The sequence below is a fragment of the Epinephelus lanceolatus genome, chromosome 4 (genome assembly GCF_041903045.1).
Source record: "Epinephelus lanceolatus isolate andai-2023 chromosome 4, ASM4190304v1, whole genome shotgun sequence".
Taxonomy (NCBI): Eukaryota; Metazoa; Chordata; class Actinopteri; order Perciformes; family Serranidae; genus Epinephelus; species Epinephelus lanceolatus.
The window spans coordinates 11080955-11093850 of NC_135737.1; the positions used below are offsets into that span (position 1 = coordinate 11080955).

At 39.9% G+C, this 12896-nt stretch overlaps 1 protein-coding gene across 2 annotated transcripts in view; it reads left to right on the plus strand.

Moving 5' to 3' along the window:
* sptbn4b (spectrin, beta, non-erythrocytic 4b) overlaps positions 1 to 12896 on the plus strand; it is a 120459-nt gene that overhangs the window by 17969 nt on the left and 89594 nt on the right. For both annotated transcript variants that reach the window (XM_033630927.2, XM_033630928.2), the window contains exons 5-9: positions 10013 to 10104; positions 10237 to 10317; positions 10467 to 10582; positions 10788 to 10900; positions 11064 to 11251. In XM_033630927.2, coding sequence (XP_033486818.1) covers positions 10013 to 10104; positions 10237 to 10317; positions 10467 to 10582; positions 10788 to 10900; positions 11064 to 11251 — 590 coding nt within the window. The remainder of the gene's footprint in view (positions 1 to 10012; positions 10105 to 10236; positions 10318 to 10466; positions 10583 to 10787; positions 10901 to 11063; positions 11252 to 12896) is intronic.

Below are 12896 nucleotides of genomic sequence, written 5' to 3' on the forward strand. Positions count from 1 at the left end.
TTATCACTCTCCATTATCACACCCACTAGAAGTTTGTGTATAAGTTTGTATTCATATGTAGAGACGGTCTTCTGCATAGATTTTTTTTCATTTTCATCTTAGTTTCTGTGTTCAGGACATTCATGGGTGTGTGTGTACCCTCACAGCACTCAGTTGAGGTCAGGGCTTTTTAAAAAGGTAGCAACCAGGTGCCAGCTGGCATTCAAGAGATACAGTGCCACAAAAACGCAAATATACTTATGTGAAACGCCCAACAAGAGTGAATCTGAGGTTGACTTTTACTTTCACTTTTGTTAGCAAGTAGCAACCAACAATCCTGCATAGTATACCTTTTATACAGCTCTGATTTGGCACCTGGAGAGTGGAAGCTGGATAGCATGCTATGTTGTGTGAGTAGCAGCAATTTGAAACCAGCACTAGGATAAAAACTGCTATATCGAGAGGTACTTATGGAGTTTAAATATGAAATGGCTATTGCTGAAAAAGTCTACCATAGATAGTATCAAAAACAGGGTTTATTTCATGAAAATCATGAGGATTATAACTGTAAGCCTGGTAGAGGTCTGATATCAGCAATATCTCTTGGGGGTTTCTAGCTAATAAAAGTACACTAGACAAAAAGCAAAATTATGGACTGACTCACGAATATTTGATTCTTCCCATGGGATACTAAAGCTTAAAAGTGAGCTTCTTTATAAGTGCATTGAGAAGCTGGCACGTGTTCCCATGTTACTTACTGAAGCACAAGGATGCTGTAATCAGCAGTGGCTTCATTTAGGATGAGCTGCCAGCGGTTCTGTTTGGGGGGAGGCTGTCACAACTGCGGCATCATCAGTGTGCGACAGCGACAGCAGTGTTTGGTGGATAAAGCCTGAATGTCACTCAGGGCTCAGAGGCTTAGACGTAGCAGTCGCCTTCCAGTCTGCTCTTCAACAAGGACGCACGCACACACACACACACACACACACACACACACACCCACACACATATACCTACACTGCACTCGCTCTCTTGCATACACACTCCATCAGTCAGACTGTCTGTCTAGTCACACACGCACACACTCACATCTTAACATGCACATACTATCACACAAACTCACACACACTCATACACAGGTTTCCATGCCTTAGCAGCAGTGATACAGGATCAGTTCCTGCCATGTAAGTACAGCAGAAGCCCACGGCTCCTCTTTATTATGCTTCAGTGCTACAGCGTGGCTTTAGAACAAAATGCTTGTTTAGCATTATTCAGACCCTTCTGTAACATTCACGGTGCACAGCCGTCTTGAGGCTGTCTCCTGGGACTAAGTATTGTCATGCTAAGCCTGGCAACCTACCGCAAAGCACAATTAACAGCACTGCTAGCAGACTTAGTATGGTGAGTGACCCTGTGCAGGCCAGGCTAATGAGGCAAAGAGGATGAATGTTCTGTGCATGCAGTGTGCAAAGTGTGATGTTCACCGTTGAAACCTAGTTTGTGGTGAACATTACTGACATGTAAGTGTGCACGTCAGAGTTTGTAGTCTTTTTTTTTGGCATCATGAAATCACTCCATGCATTGACCTATGTGTGTTTTTCTTCCAAATATCCGAGTTAAGTTGCACAAGTGAATTCTCAAAAGGTTTGTGTGGTTTTTTTGCGGCTGCTAAACCTGCACAAATAAGATAAAAAGAAATCTTGTCATTCTCAAAGCACCTGCAAAGGGTGAAATAATAATGTGCACACATTTGCTGCAAAATCATCCCCTTTCTGTACAAATAAGCCTCATTGTAAAAACAGTCCAAATCACAAAGATCAGTACTAATAGCCACATGCAATAACAGTGAAATTATGAGCTTCTTCAGAGGGTTAGCCATACTTGAAGTACACTGACAGACACTCAAATACTGTTTCTCTCTGTCACATTCTCTGTTTGCCAGAGGTTTCAAGGAATGCCTCTTCAGGATCTGAAGCTCGCCATCTGAAAGTTTCAGTTTTGTTTTTTCTCTCTGCCAGTGCTTTGCCTACTGTATAAATGTTGCCTAAAGCCTACATAGCAAATGCCGAATAGCGTAATATTATCGGAACTTTAGATGTGAGAGATAGTGGTTGCAAGTGATTAGCAATTCACGGTGCTATCAGCTACCACAATCCATTCTTTGTAATTTGCCCCTTAGTATTTCATTTGAATTACATGTTGTTACATAACTAGTCAAGTAGACTGTATAGAAAAAAACACAGTTTAAGAGTAAAAATGGTCTACAGAATTATTTAATAGCTGTAGTACATCAATAATTAAGACAGTTAACAGGCTTGGTAGCATGCTTGATAGGTAATTCAGCAATGCCTGTTTCATTTTGTGTAGTTTGGAGTCTAGCTAAACATCTGTAATTGTACACTTTGGGCTATAGTAGTGTTAGCTGACTGCTAGCTCTGTGAGCTTGGCTGTTGTCCCGCTCTCCTGCTCCCAAGAGCCACCAGTCGATGGCCTCTTCAATTTTGCATGCCCTGAGAAAGAGGAGCAGTGCAGAAGACTGGTGTTCAGGAGTCTGTGTGTGTGTGTGTGTGTGTGTGTGTGTGTGTGTGTGTTTGAGAGAGAGAGAGAGAGAGAGAGTCATTATAAAAGAAGTGAGGATGAGGGAAAGGATGGTTGGCTGATGGGAAACAACAAGCACTGTTGTGGTAATTAAGCAATGGGTGGGGCCAAACTTTGACATTCAGTCAGTGTTCACCATCAGGGAGGTTTGCTCCAAGTTTCAGATGATTATCAAAGGTTAAAATAAGGTCAAAATAGAAATCCGTTTTTTCAGTTTATATACCACACTCTTTCATGCTGTCCTTATCATTTGTCTCTGTTCACAGGCTGCCTTTTATAATCCTTTATGCTACTGTCATTCTCACTGTTTATTGTCATGTCAGCCTTCTGACACACCTGCTTTGTTTGTCATTATTAAAACAGGCATTTATTTTGAGAGAAAAAAAATCTTAAATGACAACCTGGTAAAAAGCCTTTTGAGGTAAGGGGACAAAACAGATGAAAAAAATACACATATTATCAAGGAACAAGAAAGAAAGATGCAATAATGGGGTTTGAACAGAGAAAAGCCACTAAATTATTACAAATGAATCAAATAATGACACACACAAAGCTGTACAGCATACACAGGAACTCAAAAGTAGATGTAATTATCAGATTTTTTGCGGGGATGTTTCAAACTCGCATGGCACCAAGTATACAAATCAGTCTAAACATATTTGTACATGCAGCTAATGTGAAGATGGTGTAACGATGGCATAATTAAACATAAAATGAAAAATCATAATTATATTGGACATGATTAAATGAGAAAATCTCACTTCTATCTCCTAGTAAGAGCAGTTCATCACGTTTTCTTTCACAAAATGTGTTTTACATTCCTCTGCTGAAGGAGGTGATGTATGTACACTTCCCTAAAATCTGAGATCAAAACATAGACTGGGCAAACTAGATTGGGTACATTACTAAAACGAAAGCCAGTCACTGTCTAATAAAGGAAACACATATCGATGGGGGAACAGACTCAACACCAGCAGAGAAACCTGAAACCATCCGCACAGAGCGGACTTGTCAGGACAGAGAGCAGAGCTTGCATTAGTATAGTGGAAGTTTTGACAGCAAACATGGAAGAGTGTGCAGTTTTTGAATGTAAAATGAAGCTTCCTTCCATTATCTACCAAAACTGTAGATATTATTGCATGTTTCGTAACCACTAACGTTGTGTCAGCCACTGACAGTTAGCCTCAAAGCTAACATAAACAAATAAAAGATGCTAACTACACTAACCATGCTGATACTTCTGCTAGTAGCCAATTTTGGTGCACAGCCGACTCCTTTGTTCCTGAGTCTGGGTCTGACTGAGGTTCAAACATTTATGGCTGAATTTCTCTGATGTTTCCTCTAACGATAACTCTAGCCATCTTGATGCACACTGCTCTTTTACCCATCAACCTAGTGCGAGCAGTGCTGGAGACAGCAGAAAGCGAAACCTACTGCAAGCAACGGTGGTAGGCGGGGCATAGGTTCTCATTGAGGGCAAAAGAGAAGATCTGCTTCTGCCTCCAGCCCCTTTTTAAGAATTTTTTTTTTACTTTTTATGCGACGATGAAAGACCATCTTAAAAACACATTAATTACAGCAGAGTATTTTTTTGTACTTCTAAACATGTCTAGAGGGGAACTGCTGTGAATAATGCCAGCAGGATGGAGAATTGTCCAGGTTTGGCTGAGATTTATGTTAGTTGAGAGGTTTCCAGTTATCTTTCCCTATTGCACTATGTCTCTCCTCATCTCCACCTCTTTTCCCCTTTCCTCCCTTCCTCTGTGGTGAATGTGAGAGTTTGCTTTGTCCAGTCAGCAGGTAGGACCAAACCACTGCAGTAACTGCACACAAGCAGAAAGAGTGAGAGACAGAAATAAAGGGAGAGGGAAAGAGAAAGAAGGGAGAGGATTGACAGGCATAGGAAGAGGTAATCCTAATGTATTTACAGAACCATTCACAAATAATAACAGACTGTTATTATTTGCAGTGACTTTAATTATGGTGTTGTATATGGTTGGCTGAATGTCCTTGTGTTGTGTGGAGTGTGTGTGTGGGGGTGTGTTAGCTCACCTCGAACACTGCCAGCGCACTTGCTGTTTACAGTGAGTCTGACTGGAAACATATGGATGCAGCTTGACTGCATATTTGACAAGATTTATAGATTCAGATTTTATCTGAATGCAAAAAATTAATGTGACACGGTTAAAAGGTAGTTCGTATATGTATTATTGCTCAATATGTTATACATTGCCTGTGGGTTTCTCTGGCACGTTCACAATGTTGTCTTTCCTGAACTTTTTTAGTTCATTGACAGCAAAGAAAGACTAATTGAGTTACAGCAGACACACTTGACATTGCAAACCATACTACTAGTATTTTCAACTTATAGGTGTAAAAGCACACTGCAAGTTTATTTTCTGTTTTCCTCATGTTATCTCCCATTTCACAGCGGCTATTTTAATGATCAATCCATTGTTGATATATATTTAATGAATATACTAATTCAATCCATCTGTGTGTCAAATATAATGACAAATATTCATCAATTTTTACTCAAGTTACCAGCCTATAGCGATGCCTTAAAATTGTCTTTCTTACTCCCCCAACAAAAGTATTTAATCTACAATGATATGAAACATTGGAAAGGTCTCTGCTTCTTATTTGTGAAGCTATGATCGGTTAGTATTTGGTATATTTGAATGTTAAACAACTAAAATGATAAATAATATCAGTATTGGATTAAGTTTCATTGTTCAGAAATAATGACATTGGAGACAACCAAAGAAAAACATAATCAGCAGTTCATCTGTGATACATTTAAATGACAAATCTTTACAGTAGTTTATGCATTGTTTATATATTGATTATAATGTCTCTGCTGCTTAAATAACATCTCATGGTAGTTTTAAATTGTGATCTTATCTCAGGATAAAAAGACAGTCAGTTGATTTTAGCATAATCCCCAAACCTCATCTGGTCTCTGTGGGCGACTGTGAGCATTTGTGTTTATGTGTACCTTCTGTGCATCATTTAGCATAGGATTTGTATTTGTGTATTTATATGCAAGACTGTGTATGTGTGTGCGACATTGTGCCTAACGACATGGGTAGCAGCTGATTCAAGGGTGTCATGTCCCCAATTACACTGGATCATGTCACTGTGATGTTATCGGTTGAATGGCTGTCACTGTCACCTATCATCAGGCGTTGTAATGGCTGTGCACTTCCTTGCACTGAAATCCTCAGCTTGTATTGCTCTTGTCTGTTTTTACTGTTAATGCTTTTTCACTGTGTGTTCCTTTGAGGTTTCAGGAATACTGTGAGGTTAGGCTGCACCCGACTCTTAATTGTGTTTGTCGAATCAGATTCGGCTGTTCAATACGAATATTTGTCTGTTCGTTCCTTTTAACATATTGAGTTTGAGTGTTTGGACAGGGTTCTAAAAGGTGTTCAGTCTGACAGTAACATTCATGTTATACAGTAAACAAGCCAAGTTAGCCCTCTGAGCCAGTGCGTGCTAGCTATGCTTACAATGAATTAGAACAGACAAAAACATTTTATTGCTGACACTTGATATCAACATACGCCAGAAATTATATTGTGTTAAGTTGTTGTGGGCTGTAAATTCCCCACCTAAAGCAAAAGGCAGAATTTTTTTTTTATCTCGGAGCCTGACTGGGCAAAGCCCCTATTTCTCTGGGTAGCTGCCTATGTCTCAATCATCCTGGGTCTGGGTCTGCAGCTGCCTGTACCCAAAAGCAGAATGAAAGCGAGGAGAGCTCACTCTGCAGCTAAATCTAGGCACTGAAATGCCCCCAGAAGTACACTGCACACTGACCAACCCAAAAAAAAAAAAAAGAAAATACTGGAGAGTCTCGGTCAACTGAGGATTCGAATCTTCAACACTGCCCTACTGTCAAGCAGTGTGACTCTGACTTTTGTTCTAAACTGGTTCCAGACCGCTACGTTGCTGTCCCAAAATCTTTTTTACAAGTCATTAAAATATGGCTGCTGTTGCCAAAAACTTTCAGTATGATACCTTGAGGACCAAAAGTAACCCTACGAACATGTGCCTCCTACCTTCTATCCATACAACGTGCATAGCACAGACAGTACTCTTAAATGCAGGCCCAGTTTGTTGACACTCACTGCTGTGTCAAGCTCTTGCTATATTTCTTCTTCACCAGTGATGCACAGGGAAGTCTGTACCTTGTTTATCATCCATAGAACGGGTTGCATGCCAACATTTTCAGAAAAGAACAGGCTGGAGGGAGAGTCTCTCTCAATAGTATATTAGCTATCATTGAGTCCTTGTCAGGCAAGAGCAGGGGTGTAGTGCTGCCGGAGTGCACTGCATCGACGCTCTGCCATGTTTTTTCTCCCAAGTGGGGATTAGAATATACAGTCAGGTCCATAATTATTTGGACAATGATACAGTTGTCGTCATTTTGGCTCTGTACACCACCACAATGAGTTTTAAATGAAACAATGAATACCTGCTTAAAGTGCAGACTCTCAGCTTTCATTTAAGGCTTTTTTCAAAAATGTAGTATGAACCGTGTAGGAATTACAACCATTTCTTCACACAGTTCCCCGACTTTAAGGGCTCATAAGTATTTGGACAAACTAAAATAATCATCAATTAAACAGTCAGTTTTAATACTTGGTTGCAAATCCTTTACAGTCAATGACTGCCTGAAGTGTTGGACACATAGGCATCATCAGATGCTGGGTTTCTTCCCTGGTGATGCTCTGCCAGCCCTTTACTGCAGCCGTCTGCACTTCCTGCTTGTGTTTTGGGTGTTTTGCCCTCAGTTTTGTCTTCAGCAAGAGAAACGCATGCTCAGTTGGATTCAGGTCAGATGATATGACTTGGCCGTTGCAGAACAGTCCACTTCTTTGCCTTAAAAATGTCTTTGGTTGCTTTTGCAGTATGCTTCAGGTCAATGTCCAACTGCACTGTGAAGCATCGTCCAATGAGTTTTGAAACATTTGGTTGAATCTGAGCAGATAATGGTGCCCCAAACACTTCAGCTTTCGTCCTGCTGCTCTTGTCAGCAGTCACATCATCAATAAATACAAGAGAACCAGTTCCACTGGCAGCCATACATGGCCATGACATAACAGTACCTCCACCATGCTTCACTGATGAGGTGGTGTGCTTTGGATCATGAGCAGTTCCTTCCCTTCTTCCTTCTCTTGTCTTCCCATCATTCTGGTAGTTGATCTTTGTTTTATCTGTCCATAGTATGCTGTTCCACAACTGTACAGGCTTTTTAGATGGTTTTTGACAAACTCTAATCTGGCCTTCCATTTTTAAGGCTAACCAATGGTTTGCATCTTGTGATAAACCCTCTGTATTTATTCTAGTGAAGTCTTGTCTTGCTGACAAGAGCAGCAGGATGAAAGCTGAAGTGTTTGGGGCACCATTATCTGCTCAGATTCAACCAAATGTTTCAAAACTCATTGGACGATGCTTCACAGTGCAGATGGACATTGACCTGAAGCATATTGCAAAAGCAACCAAAGACATTTTTAAGGCAAAGAAGTGGAATGTTCCGCAATGGCCAAGTCATATCATCTGACCTGAATCCAACTGAACATGCGTTTCTCTTGCTGAAGCCAAAACTGAGGGCAAAACACCCAAAACACAAGCAGGAAGTGCAGACGGCTGCAGTAAAGGGCTGGCAGAGCATCACCAGGGAAGAAACCCAGCATCTGATGATGCCTATGTGTCCAACACTTCAGGCAGTCATTGACTGTAAAGGATTTGCAACCAAGTATTAAAACTGACTGTTTAATTGATGATTATTTTAGTTTGTCCAAATACTTATGAGCCCTTAAAGTCGGGGGACTGTGTGAAGAAATGGTTGTAATTCCTACACGGTTCATACTACATTTTTGAAAAAAGCCTTAAATGAAAGCTGAGAGTCTGCACTTTAAGCAGGTATTCATTGTTTCATTTAAAACCCATTGTGGTGGTGTACAGAGCCAAAATGATGACAACTGTATCATTGTCCAAATAATTATGGACCTAACTGTATACTGTTTACGTAATCCAGTTGAAATTCATATATATATTTTTAATTGCTTCAAAATCCAATCATCACTAAAGCGTATATCATTGAAGAGAGACAATAAAAACAAATGGAATGCTCAAAGTTGTCATATTGATAATTAAGTTGTGTTGATTGATTCACATCGCCAACTCATGCACTGAGTAAACATGCAAGAAAACATTCCACCTTAAAAGTTAAAACATCCTTTCATTTTATAGTTATAGTTGACTAATGTATGAAAAACATGGAGTGAATAGTGGTTACATAAGCTTCAAACCCAGCCACAACTTACCCTGAGCAAGAGAGATGGTTCTCTATTGACAAGTTAATGGACTGCAGTGTTTCTAGCTCCACCTTTTAGTACTGGATCTGTGTGTTAGGAACCTCAACAGAGGGGTGACAAAAAATGGGGATTGTAAGGAACACTTCAAATGATACCATCCATAGCTTTCACAATAGAAATTGAGAAATAGCTGTTCTAACATGTACTGAACTGAATTGGTGGAAATTAGGCTCTTGTGGTTGTTTACCTAGTTGGAGAATTCACTTAGCCAACCAAAGCCTTTGTGGGCAGGACTTATGTGTATGACACTCACACACTTTGTCACAGTTAGATAAATGCATGTTTACTTAACGTGAATCACAGATCTAATCATTGCTCATGATAGTTAAAGCTGCATACTTATAGACATATAATAAATACAAATGATCTGACTCAGGATTGGTGCACGACTACAGGTACCTTAATAAGTAAGCTAACTTTGCTAACTAGCTTTTATATGTTAGCCAAACAGCCTCTGTCAGGCTGTGTCCAGAATCACTCTTTAAGTCACTCTTTCACTGCTCACAATTTATCAATTAGTTGTCAACTATATAATTAATCTGCAACTAATTTAAAAATCAATTCATCGTATTATGTAATTTTTAAGAAAAAAATGGTCAAAATTCACTGATTCCAGCTTCTTAAATGTGAATATTTTTTGGTTTTTGTAGTCCTCTATGACAGTTAACTGAATATCTTTGGGTTGTGGAAGACAACCCAAAGATATTAAATTGAAGACATATAAGGATGTCATCTTGGGCTTTGGAAAACAGAAATTAAGAAAATAACTGACAGATTAATTGAGAATGAAAATAACTGTTAGTTGCAGCACTACTCTATAATAGACTCTAAATCAATCTGTAGTCAGAGGTAAATTGGAATTCCAGACACTAAACACACTAGTAGACCCAGTCTTAAGTAAGAGATGGGTACATTTCTGGAATGTGAACGTATGCTCCTAAAAAGAAAGCAGGGCAGTACATAAAACTTTAAGAAACAGCAGGTGTAGGGGTCTGTGCTACAATGTCTCGCCCACAAACTCTAAAGTGTTGATTTGCTGTGTTCTTGTTCAGATCCAGGTGATCAAAATAGAGACAGAGGACAACAGAGAAACTCGCTCTGCCAAGGATGCCCTGCTGCTCTGGTGCCAGATGAAGACCGCAGGGTGAGAAATAAAAATACAGGACACTGTATGCTGCAACTGTGAATTTCACGACCATTTATGTAATGTACCAAGTTCTGTATGTTAGTGGGTTGGTGCATCCAAGATGTAAGTAAAGATTTCTCTGTGCTCCAGGTACCCTGAGGTCAACATCCAGAACTTCACCACCTGCTGGAGAGACGGCCTCGCCTTCAATGCCCTCATACACAGACACAGGTTGGTAGAATTTTTAACATTTAATATTTATCATAGCATGCTAACATGTTTGAAAGACAGAGTGGAAAGACATTTAACGGATTTCACCGATTAAGTATTAGAGACGGACAAACATGCCAAATTCTGTTTCATCATCTTGCACCCTCCAGACCTGACCTGATAGAGTTCCACAAGCTGACGCGGTCTAATGCAACCCACAACCTCCAGCAAGCCTTCAATATCGCTGAGCAACACCTGGGCCTCACCAAACTCCTGGACCCTGAGGGTGAGAATAAATATTTAACTAGGTTGTGTTAATGTCAGTTAAATTACATTACATACAGCAATATCCTTATTATATCCATAACCGTGCCAAAAAAGTTTTTTTTTTTTTTTGTCACTACTGAGATAAATACTTGCCATGTGCCTCCACCTAAAGTCAATCAGATGTTAACTCTGCTCTCTGTCTATGTCACCTCCCTCCCATGCAGATGTGAATACAGAGAACCCAGATGAAAAGTCTATCATCACATATGTGGTCTCCTACTACCACTATTTTTCCAAGATGAAGGCTCTTATTGTGGAGGGCAAGAGGGTTGGCAAGGTAACAAGTACACCCATGCAGATAAACACACATAAACACTCCATGAACATTGAAGGGCCAGCAGTGTTAGTAAGATAAAACAAAAGTAACAATTCATCAAAATATGCAGGAGAATAGAAAAATATAAAAACATAATTTTCTTCTGTCTGTCTGTCTGTCTCAGGTACTGGACAACTGTATTGAGGCAGAGAAGATCATCACCCGCTATGAGGCACTGGCGTCAGACCTGCTGGACTGGATAGAAAAGACCATCGCGGTCATCAGCAACCAAAAGTTTGCCAACTCGCTGACAGGAGTTCAGCAGCAGCTACAGGCCTTCACAACCTACTGCACCATAGAGAAGCCCATCAAGTACGTTTCCTTGATTTTTAAAAATGGCATCTTGATATTTTATTGCCATTTTTGTGTAATTTATTGCAAGGCTCACACAAACATAAGTATGCTTACGTAGAAACGCATATGAATTATTAACATACTATGTGTAAATATGACTGGCAAATTGGTTGATCTGTTCTACTCTGACTGGTTTGGTTCAAGATTAATGGAAAAATAATCAATATATCCATCCTGCCAGAGGAATAGGGTTTCTCTGTATGTGTGGAGCTGACTAATGTCAGCGCACTGCTCTCTGATTTGACTTCTACTGTCTTAGGTCTTAGGCTTTCATTAGCTGAGAGGGATGCATACAGTGTGTAGCTTTAACACAGTCAGAAATGGAGTATTTCACTTTGCACTGTTAACTTGCAGCATCCACGCAGAGCAGGGAGATCTGGGTGCTGGCAAGATGGAGGGAAGTTTAACAGTTCATTAACACATACTACCCGCACTGTTATAATACAGAGCTGATCAGCAAAGTTCCCTTTAATCATGCAATAAGCTCACATATTGTTCTTGATTCACTTTTAAAAAAATATGCAGCGGCAGCATCTGATTGTCAACCATGTTTCACTCTTGAGAGATCTACTGTGTGTAATTCAGTCGAGACAGTGCCCGTTGTTTGTGTGGCTGCTGCTGAGGATTATTTATAAGCAATTTGATTTCTGAAAGTGAGAGTTGACCCTGATTTGTGTTCTTTAGAAGGGAAATGGGGAAGTGTGGAAGTCGATCATGTTTTTTGGTGTGTACATGCGAACATGCATGGAACACATTGAAATGCAGAGCTACAGAGCCTTGAGCCTTTTGTCCAGCATCATCAGGATCAGCATTACCATCAGACCCACAGGCACTGGGAGTACACTGGCAGCTTTGATGATTCCCACATACACACACACACACACACACACACACACACAGATACATACACTCATGCTCACACAGACTATGATGCAATATGTCTTGTTACACTCTGAGTTAATGTCTAGTTGACTGGCTCTGGGTGAGTTGAGAGTTTGTGTCCAATACCAGCAGCCAACAGTTGACTTATGACTTGTCTAACATGCAAACACACTGTGCACACACACATAGACATCGTGATACTGATGCTACAAATACAGACACGCATATATCATTGTTTAATGAGACAGACACGGTGATAAAAATTCTGTCATAACCTATTATTACCTTTAATTTTCGTTTTCATTTCTTAATGATAATAAGACAAATAATAGCATTTAATTTTCATTCATTCAATATATTTTTAAAAAACTAATATACAGAATAAACATTTAGATTATGTATTTATAAGAACATAAACAGAAAAGATAAACAGAGACACTGAACATCACTTTTCATGTCCATGTGCACCCCACAGACAAATCTGTTACTCATGTAAGCTTTTCTGCAGATGTCACAGAACATTTTGCCATCCTTCATCCTCAGCCACGTGCACTCCTGCTCCCACTGAACAAGCTAACTAACTTCCCCTTGACCTCATGGCTGCCATCGTCTCGCCCTGTAACATTAGCTGCCTGGCTGACAAAAGTTAAAAGGATTACTTGCTTGTCATTTATCCTCCTCTGCATCAATCTCTTTTTTCCCCTCTCTAATATCAACATCA